The 12,413-nt window shown below is 50.1% G+C and overlaps 1 protein-coding gene across 4 annotated transcripts; it reads right to left on the minus strand.

The window, feature by feature from the left end:
• Window positions 1–456: 456 nt before the first annotated feature.
• NAGK (N-acetylglucosamine kinase) lies at window positions 457–11,569 on the minus strand. Of its 4 annotated transcripts, none has more exons than XM_019021090.4 (10): window positions 10,384–11,569; window positions 8,500–8,584; window positions 8,247–8,345; window positions 7,259–7,400; window positions 6,335–6,445; window positions 5,492–5,604; window positions 3,451–3,538; window positions 2,397–2,494; window positions 1,462–1,540; window positions 457–780 (listed from the first exon to the last, which is right to left on the minus strand). In XM_019021090.4, exons 1-10 carry the CDS (start codon window positions 10,548–10,550, stop codon window positions 590–592), a joined length of 1,173 nt encoding a protein of 390 aa, XP_018876635.3. In that variant the 5' UTR covers window positions 10,551–11,569; the 3' UTR covers window positions 457–589. The 4 variants fall into 4 exon arrangements, with proteins under 4 accessions (XP_018876635.3, XP_018876636.1, XP_018876637.1 ...); XM_019021091.4 differs by lacking the exon at window positions 10,384–11,569 and adding an exon at window positions 10,035–10,377; XM_019021092.4 differs by lacking the exon at window positions 8,500–8,584 and having other exon boundaries at window positions 10,384–10,500.
• Window positions 11,570–12,413: the final 844 nt, after the last annotated feature.

The following is a 12,413-nucleotide window of genomic DNA, read 5'->3' on the forward strand; positions in this document are numbered from 1 at the left end:
AAACTGCAAAATGTCCTGCTTACCGCAATTACTAAATCCAGTGAGGTAAAGATGCTCCCAGTCTAGAATTGTACTCTAGCCCCTAAATCTTGCTGGGAGTCTCAGGAGAGGGTGTGATATACCTAAGGTTACTCCCTGCGATGTTCTGAATGGTGAGCACTTGTTTCTGCTGACTGTGGTCGCCAGGGATCGTTACCCACTTGACACGACAGGAGAAAACAGGTCACAGATTAACTGGCAGCCACACAGTGCATATGTATGGTAATGTGGGGGGAAGGGTAGCACACAGACAAATCATCTGCCCAAGTGCATGCTGAGTGGATGCAGATCACAGGCTGAGCACCTGGGGGCGGGGCTTTAAACCTTGGACTAAATCCACTCATGAGTCCTCTGGGATATCTGCAGGCAGGTGTACTGAGGATGTACATAGCACATGTGTTTGATAATGCAGTCCAATTGGGGAGTGGATAAAGTGCATTTATTTTCTTCTATGTTTGTTTTTGTAAAAAGGAGAAAGGAAGCAAAAGACTCCTTCCTTCCAGACCCAGTGTCCACTGAGCTTGGAGTGGGTGGAGCCGGGACCAGCCCCCTAGGAGAAGGTGTAGGAATAGAAGGCAATGGCATTGGCACTATAGTCCATGGGGAGGAGGTGCCCGATGTGCCTGGCCCCTAGGCTGGCCCCACCCAGAGCGGAGGAGTGCCTCAGCTTCATCAGGGTGAAGCTGGAGAAGAAGTTCTGAGCCTGGATCTCTCTGCCCTGGGTCAGCGCCAAAAGAAAACCTGGAGGGAAGAACACAAGGACAGAGATAAGAGGAGAACAGCAACCTGTACTGGGGCCAGGAAGGAAGACAGACAAGGACGCCCAGACCCTGAGGTACTCCTGTAGAGATGCTGGAGGGGCCTACATGCCAAGTGCCCAGCACACAGGGTGCACTGGGTACTCGAGTATTGGAGCCAGCAGCATAGGGGGCCTGCTCTCCTCTCAGCTCCAAAGGACCCAATGCCAGGAATTCCATGGTAGCAATGGGAGTCCTTGAGCTACTTCAGAATGTCCAGTAGAAACCGTCCAACTGCCTGGCATAAGGCTGCCAGGGCTAAGAAGCCAGGCCTCTTTTCTTCTAGCTAGAATTATGCTGACTAGGGATGTCCCCCTGGTTATCACACGCCAGTCAGTGCTCCAATTTTAAGTCTGATTTGTCTTTAACTTTTTAAAAGTAGCTGTTATTCAATAAATCATTTGGAACACAACATCTTTTCAAGAGTTCAAGGGAGGTGGATGGGACATCATTAAAGGGCTCAATGGCAGAGTGAGGTTGAGGGCCTTAGACGGGAGCATCAGTGGCCTGTCTAGGCCTCAGGGTCCAGGAAGCAGGTTCTCTCTGGGGCAAAAAGCTTTCCTGGGCCACCTCTTTTCCAGCCCCGTCCCCTGCCCTTGCCCTTCCAGCCTCCCCCCAGGCTCACCTTCCTTCAGCAGCTCCCAGCTCTTCCACACAGAGCCCACGCACAGGATGGGGAGTCCAATCTCGCCCTGGAACAAGACCTGGGTGGAGAGCAGAAAATGGATATGGGGGCCAACCTAGCCTCTCCAGTGCTGAAGGCGGGAGTTTCCTATGACCAACCCACTCTATCCCAGTTACTCGCCCTCAAGCCAAGAAACAGTAGACAGACTCAGGAAAGGGGGAAAAAAAAGGGAGGAAAATAGGAGACATTTGTAAAGGGCAAGGAGAGAAGAGGAAGGAAAAAGCGTTAAGCAACAATAGAGAGGAAGGAAAGACAGAAGTGAGGGAAATGAACAGAAACATGACTGAACTGAAATTAACTGAAAGAAAGGGGACAGGCTGGGCGCGGTGGCTCATGCCTGTAATCCCGGCACTTTGGGCCAAGGTGGGTGGATCACTTGAGGTCAGGAGTTCAAGACCTACCTGGCCAACATGGCAAAACCAAAAATACAAAAATTAGCCGGCCATGGTGATGCGCGCCTGTAATCCCAGCTACTGGGGAGGCTGAGATATGAGAATCACTTGAACCTGGGAGGTAGAGTGGGAGGTGGAGGCTGCAGTGAGCTGAGATCACGCTACTGCACTCCAGCCTGGCTGACACAGTGAGACTGTGTCTCAAAAAAATAAAAAATAAAATAGAAAGGGGACAGCACACACACACACGTACATTAAACTAATTTACTATACATAAATACAGATTACAGGCCAATTACAGAGGGCGGCATTTGACCAAAGAACTTTTTTGTTACAGACATTCTGCAGAATGCTTCTTAGACCCTAAGTTCATTTAAAATAGTATCCAATTTATACAGGGTTTGATGGGATAGTCCCATCCACAGTGGGAAAGGACCACTCCTCACCCAGCAGCTCCCCACCTTCACTCCCACCTCAACTCACCGGGTCAATCTCGGGCAACACTGCTACGATGTGTCTGCCCAGCATCTCCCCAGCCTTCCTGAAGATATAGCGGGAAAGGGGGTCTCCCTGCTGAGCACCTGGGGTAGGGAGGACGGAAGAAGGAAACTGGTGAGAAAGGAGGGAGCTGCCATTCCTGGGCTATCCTCTCTCTGTTGCAAGGCAGCCATCACAGGAGCACCCTGAGCTAGGAGTCTACTGCAGGATGGATGCCCGCCTCGTGGCAGGTGGAGAAGCAAGTCTCCACTGACAAACATACCAGCTACCTCCCTCTGTAGAGGGGTGCCCTGTACAGAGGTGCTCACTCAGGCCCCCAACTCAGGAAGGGAGGGCAGCACCCACTAAAGGAATGTACTGGCACCTAGTATGCATCCAGCTCACACTGAGTTACTGTAAGTCTGTTCCTATGAGGCTGTCAGCTCTGGGGACCCAGGACCCTAGCTGAACAGCTGGCTGGTACTCCTGTCAGTGCCCTCCACCGACTTCTAACAGTCTGCTGTTGGTTAGCCTGTTCCTGGTTCTTTTCTAGAGGGGACTCAGTCCAGCAGGATCTAAGAGAGCCCTAGAATGCCCTGAGGCTGCAGGAACCCAAATTAAGGCAGGATGGACCTCACAGTGGAGAAAGAGCAATGTACAGATATACAAGCCCTCTGTTCAGCATCTCCTGACACCCAACAAAATATGCCTCTCTATAATCCCCTAGTTCTTTGAGTATAATTGGCTAGGAAAAGAAAGTTATAGATTTGTCCAAAGGACAACTGCTTCATAAATTCCTCAGAAATAGGCATACAGCCTAAGCAAGCCATGATAGCTATTAAAGAAAAAAACACAGGTAATACAAAACTGTCAACACGACTCACGTGCCCTTCTGCCTCCACCCCAAGGCCCACCACCACCAAGGCCAGTGGTGGCAGAGAACTGAGGTCACTTGGTGAGAGGAAAATTGTTGTCAGTCCTGTCTGAACCCCACTCAATCTCCCAACTGGGGATCTTTGAAGAACAAAGCCAGATAAAACCCACCCCCCACCTCCAGTACCTTCTGCAATTTTCCGGCAAAACCCAGCAAACCTGCATTTATCAAAGTCCCTATACAGGTGAGTGAGTATCCCTAGCCGATCTGGCACCTGAGAGGAGAAAGGGCACAAGAGAGTCATCAGAAGCAAAGGAAAATCCCCAATCTGCCCACCAAAGTTGGCCTTCCTAATGTCTCTACTGTTGGAAAAGCTAGAATAATTTTTTTTAACTCCAAAGTACAAGGATTTGAGACTTCTCATTTGAGAAAAGTTATCTGTGTTCCCTAACATGGACTTCATTATTTCTTATAGATTAGTTTGAAGGCAGCACAGAGAACAGATTTGTGTTAACCAAAGTGTTTCCTATAGTTTCTTGAGCTGCTCTTTTTTTGTAATTTTTTTTTTTCCTTTTTAGGGACAAGGTCTTGCTGTTGCCTAGGCTGGCCTTAAGCAATCCTCCCATGTCAGCCTCCTGAGTAGCTGGGTTGGGGTGCTCTTGAAAAGATTTCTTTGGTCAAAGGAATCCAAGGAATATTGCATATTGTAACTCTCCCTTGGGGAGTCACAATGCACATTAGCAAATTAAAGGCTCTGAGAAGTCCTGCAATCAATAAATCAATTTGTTTCTCCCAAAACTTATTTGACCACAGAAGGTAGGTCCTTCCAATCCCAACAAACTTATACATCTTTAACACCTCTAAGGTCCTGAGGAACCAATGGTTCCCCAGAATATTTTTTTTATTTTTTTTGAGACAGAGTCTTGCTCTGTCACCCAAGCTGGAGTACAGTGGTGTGATCTCACCTCACTGCAACCTCCGCCTCCCAGGTTCAAGCAATTCTCTCTGCCTCAGCCTCCTGAGTACCTGGGATTACAGGCACCCGCCACCACGCCTGGCTAATTTTTGTATTTTTAGTACAGACGGGGTTTCACCATGTTGGCCAGGCTGGTCTTGAACACCTGACCTTAAGTGATCCGCCCACCTTGGCCTCTCAAAGTGCTGGGATTACAGGTGTGAGCCACCGTGCCCAGCCCCCAGAATACATTTTAAGTAAATGTCTGAGGGGGTGGGTGGTAAAACTTGAGCACCTACAGCAATGTAGTAAGCACGTTATATACTATCTCATCTGATCTTTGAAACAACCCTGTAAGAATGACTAAAGGATAGAAGAGGGAGCAGTAGACCTATCAGTAGAGTTTGGAACCATGTGGCTGAGTCCGGATAGCTTAACAGTTGCTAACTGCACTTCCTACGACAACTGCTCATCAAGTGATTTCTCTTCCTGGTCCCCTCCTATTCCTCACCTTGGCCTAGCCGGGCCCCTCTTTAATCATCAATCCCTCAGCCCTGATAATCCAGGCCCTACTTCCCAGCATCTCTATTTTCCTTCCTTGGTCCTGGTCCCAGCCCCAGCCCACCTAAATGTCTGGACAGGAAGACTAACTGGGCCTCACAGGTAACTATCAAACTCATCAACCTTGTCCTCTCCCTTTCACCTTCTCTCCCGCCTTTTACCTCTGGTTCCGCTAAAGGCAGATGTTTCCTAACTTAGCACAAATGAACACAGCACAGACAAGGAGGAGTCAATCCCCAACGCCCAGAGGAGGAAGATGCATCTCCCCCAGAACTCTCCCTGTCCACCTCTTTAAGGGCTCTCTTGACCCATCCAGGCCAGAAGCAGCTCACAGCCCAGTGCACACATTCATACTCTACCTGCTGTCTCTGCCCTGTGATCTCATCCTGCACTTTTCATTCTAGCCTAGAATGCCATCTCTTTCACCTCCCAGCAGGTTCTAGCTGCCCAAGAATGAAGTCTGGCTAATCACCTGTCCCCAAACCACCCCTTCCTCATGATTGACACCCTCCTAGAATGCACTGCCCTGTCCTAGAATGCACCTCCTAGAATGCACCCTGTCCTCACCTATGACTTCACCCTGCAACTCAGACCCACAACTCACCCTATTTCCTGCCGGTCCGCCCAGGCCCTCCCGTGCATCCACTCTTACTTGGAGTGTTTCACTGCCCTACCCCAGGTGTGCATGTTTACTGGGAGCAGGAGGAGTACCTGAAAATAGTGGAACATGGCCTGTTTGACGTAGCCGATATCATGAGGAGCCGCCTCTAGGTTGTCAATGGAGTCAAACACTATTTTCACTGCTTGGTGTGCGATCCAGTAGGCTGCAGGGAGCAGAGAGGGCTAAGAAGATGGGAGCAGTCATCCTGAGCTCACGAGGAGGGAAACTCAGATCCAGACAGGTTAGTGATCTGCTTGAGTTTTATACAAATTAGGTTTCCTGATTCCCAGCCAGGGGTGGCAGGGGGTGGGAGAGGGGGGTGGGAGGGTCTCTATCAAACTGTATCTGACTGACCAAGATAAGGGAAAGTTGGAGGGGGAAAACAGAATAGGCGAGGCTGTGTCACACCAGCTCCTACCCAAGGATAAGGCAAGGTCAGTCTGTTGCCAAAAATACCACCGGAGTCACTGCCATGAACTGGACCTCAAGGGCCCCTATGAAAATAAACACACACTACCTAGAGAGAGGTGATGTTGGAAGGGCTTCTACACCCTTTCCCCTAGCAGACTGGTATGGCATCTCCTGGCATCTATGGCCTTACCCTCAGTTTCAACTCCTCCCTAAGGACAGCAACTCAACACAGGCAGGCCCCTGTGCTAAGGGATGAATCTGAGTCCTGGGTGCAAGTCACTGCTGGAGAGCAGCGTCAGCAGCTTGTCCAGCATTTGCACCTCTATGATCTCAGTCATGATCCTGCACATGGAATGGCCAGGTTCAGGAGTTGTCCCCAGGAAGCCCCAAGGGCTCAGTGAGCCAAGGCTAAGGAGAGAAAGACAGGGAGTGAAGGAAGGAGCAGATCCAGGACCTGGAGCTGGGCCAGTCAGTGAGCTCACCTGAACCCTCATCACCCATCATATGGCCCCAGCCACCGCAGCCACTCTCGGAGCCATCAGGGTTGATGAGCCTGCAGTTGGAGCCTGTTCCAGATATGAGCACAACTCCACCTGGGGAAAGGGAATAGGAGGCTCAGTGTGGCCAAGGCCTGGCACAGAGCAACAGTTTGCCACTGTGGAAAGACAGGACAGAAACCAGCCCCAGGCAAGGGAATCACCACCCAGTCCTGTAGAGGAGAAAACTGAGCCCAGCTAGTTTCCTGCCTGAGGGTGAGGGCCTGGGTCTCAGAAAAACTCTAATCCCATAATGCCCTCGTCTAGGGGGACAAAGAGAAATGCAAGCCTGCACCTCTTAGAGGGAATGTGGCTCCTTGCCCAGCCGGTCTTCCAGTGACTCTACCTGCTTTACTGGGATTGTGCTAGACCCGTTCTCACAGTGATATTCACTCATACCCTAAACCATCTTATGAATACAACTACCTCTATTTTATAGATGAGAAAACTGAAACTCAGAGTTTTGGAACTTCGCCAACATGGTATAGCAGGCAAAACAGGAACTGGGATTCAAACACCAATCCCATGACACCAACACTCTTTACACTATCACAGGGCCACCCCACTTCCTCCTCAGCACTGACAGCTTCCCCAGCCTGCCTTCCTCACTACACCACCCCCAGGTGGTCCCTCATCTGCAGGGGAGTTATGTTTGACCCCACTCCTGGATTCCCATCAAGAGACCTTTCTTGCCCTCCCTCCTGCTGCCTGGTCCTTGCTCTGGCAGAGACTTAAACTACTGAAGGAGTTGAGGGGAATATAAGAGTGGCTGCCTTCTGGATATTTGCAGAACAAGTTTTGTCAGCTATATCTAAGGGGCTTTCCCAAAAAAACCAGTTCTCACTCTCACCCCTCCCTCCACTTCCTCACCATCCGGTGTAGCTGTGGCGATGGAGCCGGCGGCATCGGTGGTGATTAAGTAGCTTTCACTCAGGTAGGGAAATCGGTCCCTCAGCTCCTCGATCAGGATCCTCCCCGCGTCCTCCTGGTCCCCACCGCTCAGAGATAGGCCCTAGGCCACGCGGGAGGTGAGCGAGTGTGCAGAGCCCCAGCCCCAGCTCTTTTCTCAACCCCCGCCCCCTCCTGATGCCTGATTCCTGTTCTCCCCATCTGGCCATACCCTGTTCACCCAGCCCCAGTCCTCCTTTCTCCCCACACAATGACCCCTCAGAAGGCTGTGGTTATAAGAACAACCTGGACTGGGGATGGACAGAAGAAAGAGGGGATTCAACAATGCCAGCTTTGGAGCTTGGAAGGGCAGTAGCGCTCTTAACAGAAAGATCAGGCAGCAGGGCAAGGTGAGGGGAGATGGAGAGAGGTAAGCTTGGTTTGGCATACATGGGGTTTGCCTGTGTCTGCAGAACATCTCACATACATGTCCAGGGAGTAGCCGGAGCTACCGCAACTTGGGAGAAAGATCCAAACCAGGAGTAAATAATAGCTAACATTTAATGAGTGCTTATGGGTCAGGCTCTATACTAACCACTTTGCAATGTATCATGCCATTTTACTTTCCCAACAACTCTGAGGTAGCTACTATTCACATTTTCCAAATGAGGAAACTGAGGCTTAGAGAAGGTGAGTAACCTACACAGGGTTACGCAGATACTGAGCAGCAAAGCTGGGATTCAAACCAAGGTCTCAGCAGCCCTCCAAAGCCCTGTGCTCTTCCAACACATTTGTAGTTTGTAGGTGGCAACTGAAGCCATGAGACTGGGTGAGATTATGACAGTTTTGACACCAGGGACTAAGTCTTGGAGGTCTTTCCCTCTGCAGTCATCAAACTCATCTAGTCCAAACTTGCTAGCTGTCTCAGTGTCACTGATGGCTGAATTCCCAGGCTCCACCCCAGACTCACCAAGCTTCGCAGCGGTACCAGAGGATCCACCCCTGCTTTCCGTTTGGCCCTGTTCACCATCTCATTGATCCTCTCCACACACTTGTCTGTCCCGATCAGCTGGCCCCAATCAAGGCAAGAAGGAGTTACAAAGGCTTACAGAAGCTATGTTGCCCCCACAGGCTGCTCTGTGAGTCCCAGCCACCACCTCAACAGGAATTACAGAGAATAAAATCAGAACCAAGCCCTCTGATCCCCTCAGTGTGGTTTTTACCCAGTGGTTTGTGCTCAGTCCATCTGCTTCTGCCAGGATCTTCCCATCCTCTGAGACTAAAAGGACCTTGGATCGTGTGCCTCCCCTACAGAACACAAGAGGGCACTTGATCTTGCTCGGAAAAACCCACAGAGAGAGCTAAGCTTGTGCTGTCCACACTGGCAGAGCCCAGTATGATGGAGGAGACAGCTTCGACAAACTCAATCACCACTCCCAAACCCGCCTCTGTGGTTCAGTGTTTGCGTGCTCTTTAACTGAAACATAATTCTCACTCCTCTTCCCTTGGGGATGTCCTCCTTATCCTGCAAGACTCTACTTACGCTTCACCTAGTCCTCGAAACCTTTTCTGAGGTGTGGCCCACCCCAACGAATTAGTTAAGTCTCCGTTAGTTAAACCTTCACAGTGCCTCCAAAGTTATTAAAGTCTCCTCTGTATGAAGAGTGTGTTCAGACGCTTTGTGTCCGCCTCTCACTAGACTTCAAGCTCCACTGGGTCAAGCTCCTGATCACTTACTTACCCTCTCAGAACGAGCACAGGAGCTGGCACAGGCAATGCTCAGCAAACACTCCTAAGAAAAATGGCACATCTCTCTGCTTCCCTCACAATAGCTAAAGACTGCATTTCAAGATCCAGCTGCCAAGGTCTTCAAGACACCTTTGCTAGAAATGCTGACCAGATGGCAGGGTGACTTCATACATACTTAAGCAACTAAACCTTCAAATGTTGATTACTGGGGGTCACAGTAGTTCACAGGGAGATCTGTGGTGATGGGATATATGTTTCTTTATTGATCGTTACTTTTAAGAATGGCAGAAGAAGACACTGAAGACCGCTCATCAAACTCAAAGAGGACATGAAATTTCAAGGGGGTAGTTAATACATGAGGTGGCAGATTCCACATCCAAAAGCATGTCTTGACGAACTGGAAGAAACGGGTCATATCTTACAGATGACTATAACAAGGATGAATGCAGACTCCTATACTGTTTTTTCTAAGTGCTACAAATACAGGATGGGAAAGATCATTCCTAACAATTCATGTGAAAAGACTTTGGGGTCTGTGAATCAGCAGTGGGGTGTGGCTGCCAGAGAAGTGAAAACAATCACAGATTCGAAAGTACAGTGCCCTGGCTAAGAGGCCAGCGACCCCCATTATTCCCTGATTTGACACACTCAGATTCACAGAATGTTGCCACTGGCAGGGACATAGCGATCTTATTTATCCCTATCCTCACTTTGCACATATGGTAACTGTAGCCCAGGGAGGGTAAATATCTTGTCCATGGTCATACCCAGAGGCAAAGCTATTACAAAAAGTTCAGTAAACAAGCTTCTGAGCAGAAAAATGCAATCTAGTGAAAGCAGCATGGAAGGCCAACAGGGATGGAGCGGTTTCCAGACATCAGGACAACCTAGTACTCTGGCTCGCTCTGGCTCGCAGCTGCTCCACCTCCCGGATAACCTCTGCCAAGATCTTTGTCCCGCTTCTCCCCACTCCCACTCCCCACCCTGCCCGCGCTCAGCAATTTCACACCTGACACCTGTTCTGCAAAACTCTGTCCGAGGTCAGGAATAGGAAAAATGAGCTGCTTCTCCAGCTGAAGAGAGCGGAGTGGGTGTTTCGTGGGAGAAAGGGGCGTGGTTCCGCCAAGAAACACAAAGGATCCCCAACCCGGGGTGTGGCTGTTGCACAAGCAGAGTCCCCGTAAGGCATACAGCTGTGCGCTCCAGGGCGCCCCTGCGCGTGCACACACCTCTTCACCGCAAGGTCCCGCCGCCCAAAGTGCCCGGACGCCGAGGATCAAGGCCACCAGCTTGCCAGGCTGGCCACGGCCTTCCGCCCCGCCCTCGGGCCCAGGCTCCCTCCGCCGGGCCGCACTCACCCCTCTACACCCCCATAGATCGCGGCCATGCTGCTGCTACCGTCGCGGCTGGTCCCGCCGTTTGCGTCTCTCCCCGCCTGACACCTCCCTCCCTCCAGCTGTCTGGGCACCGCCCCACTTCCCGTAACCTCCCGCGCAGCCAGCTGACTCCCTGTGCGCGTGCGCATGCGCGGTGCGGGGCGCCGGTAGGAGCCGGGGGTCGCTGCGTCCCTCAGGCTGTCTTCCTTCTGGTGTCTCCTCCAGGTGGAGCGACTGCGGTCCGCAGCGGCCCCTCCCGTCCTCCTGGATCCTGCTTCCAGAGATGGACACTAATCCCAAGAGGAGGAACCAAAGAGGGGTATCTAGGTCGGTCGGACCCTTAGGACACATCACCGCCCTGCCTTCCTGTAAACGCCCGGAAGTTGCTGGCAGTCCCGCGTTAGGTTGCGCGTGCGCACTGCTCTTGGCCGCGTAGGTTGTGACGCACGCTCGGCCAGACCCCCGCGAAGCTGTGGGCTCAGGGACCTGCGCCCATGGACCTGTTACAGAAATTACTGTAATGTTCTACTCAACATCTGTCACGCGATGGCGAGTGACACGGGCACACACGAACACTCGCTCAGATTGTTGCCCTGCGCTCGTGTGAATGTACGGATCCAGGAGGAATTGGGACCTAAACAGACAAGCCCTCGAGGCGGTCCCGGCAGCCCTGAGGAGGGAGCCTTCACCTCTTCCTACCCACCCAGTTTACTTCTTGTGGAGGATATTTGCAGGGACATAGCCCACTGGGAGAACTAGGAGATACGGCTTTACAAGTTTTGTATTGCCTTTCAGCCCCCATTCCGCTCCCCTTCCTTGCGCTGCGTTGGGAAAGGGAATGGGATCCCTAGGGGTGCAAATACAGGCCAAGTCAGGGAGAGCTGTAGCTCCTGAGGGCCTCCTTTGGCTCCTCCGGGAAGTTCTGGGCCCTCAAGGAGCAGCTTCGCGGGCCAGGAGGGCGGTTAGCTGCCCTTGGCATCTTTTTGGGGAAATCAGTTGGCCTGTCGCGGGTCGAACTCTGTCCCCCTTGACTGCCTGCCATCTTCTGGAGAAACCCCTAATAGGCTGCTGTGTCTGGTTATGCTTTAGTGAGAAAATTAGGCTTTTTAAGCTTTCTCATTTCCTACCCTACCACGTTGTAATTCACAAAAGTAAAAAGTAAATCACTACATGATAGACTCTGTATCATGTATTAATTTATAGAATATATATCATATATTCTATATCAGATGGAGAATATAATAGAGGGTGGGATTTTTTTATGCCTGCCTACGGCATTTTTTTAATTCACAGCACTTTAGAGCTGGAAGATGATCCAACACACACATTTTTAGAATTACAGAGTTAGTAGATTGTGGTGCAATTAAACTGGGCAGGATTTTTTGAGACTAGATTGTAGGTGGATTTTGAAATAATTGTTTCTGTCCTGTACTACTGCAATGAGCCATGGGACGTATGTGTATGATAATATTAAGTTTGTCTTTGTATTGCTTGTTTAGGCAAGCAAGCAAAAGGGAAAGTGCCCAGGTTTAAGACAAGAATTGAGTTCACCATTTACTAGCTGGATGAGTTTGGGTGACTTACAGGTAATTGCTGCAGCCTCTCCTCTACAAAATGGAAATGATAAACATCTACCTGCTGGGGCTGACGCAAGATTTAAATGCCAAAAGAGTTTTGGAAACCGTAAAGTACTTCACAGATCTTAACTAACTTGTATTTACATTACCAATTAGTGTGTGCTGTCCTGCACAGTATCCATATGTGAATACTGAGCACTTGAAATGTGGTTAGTCCAAAATGAGATGTCCCGTCAATGTAGAATACACACAGGATTTCAAAGGCTTAGTACAAAAAAAGAGTGTAAGATACCTCATTAGTCACTATTATATGAATCACATGTTGAAATAACATTCTGGATGTAGTAGATCAAGATTATAGATTACTAAATTTTGCCAATCTATTATATTTTTTAGTGTCGCTACTAGAATATTTAAAATTTTGACCTACATATT

Source organism: Gorilla gorilla, chromosome 12 (assembly GCF_029281585.2).
Source record: "Gorilla gorilla gorilla isolate KB3781 chromosome 12, NHGRI_mGorGor1-v2.1_pri, whole genome shotgun sequence".
Lineage (NCBI taxonomy): Eukaryota > Metazoa > Chordata > Mammalia > Primates > Hominidae > Gorilla > Gorilla gorilla.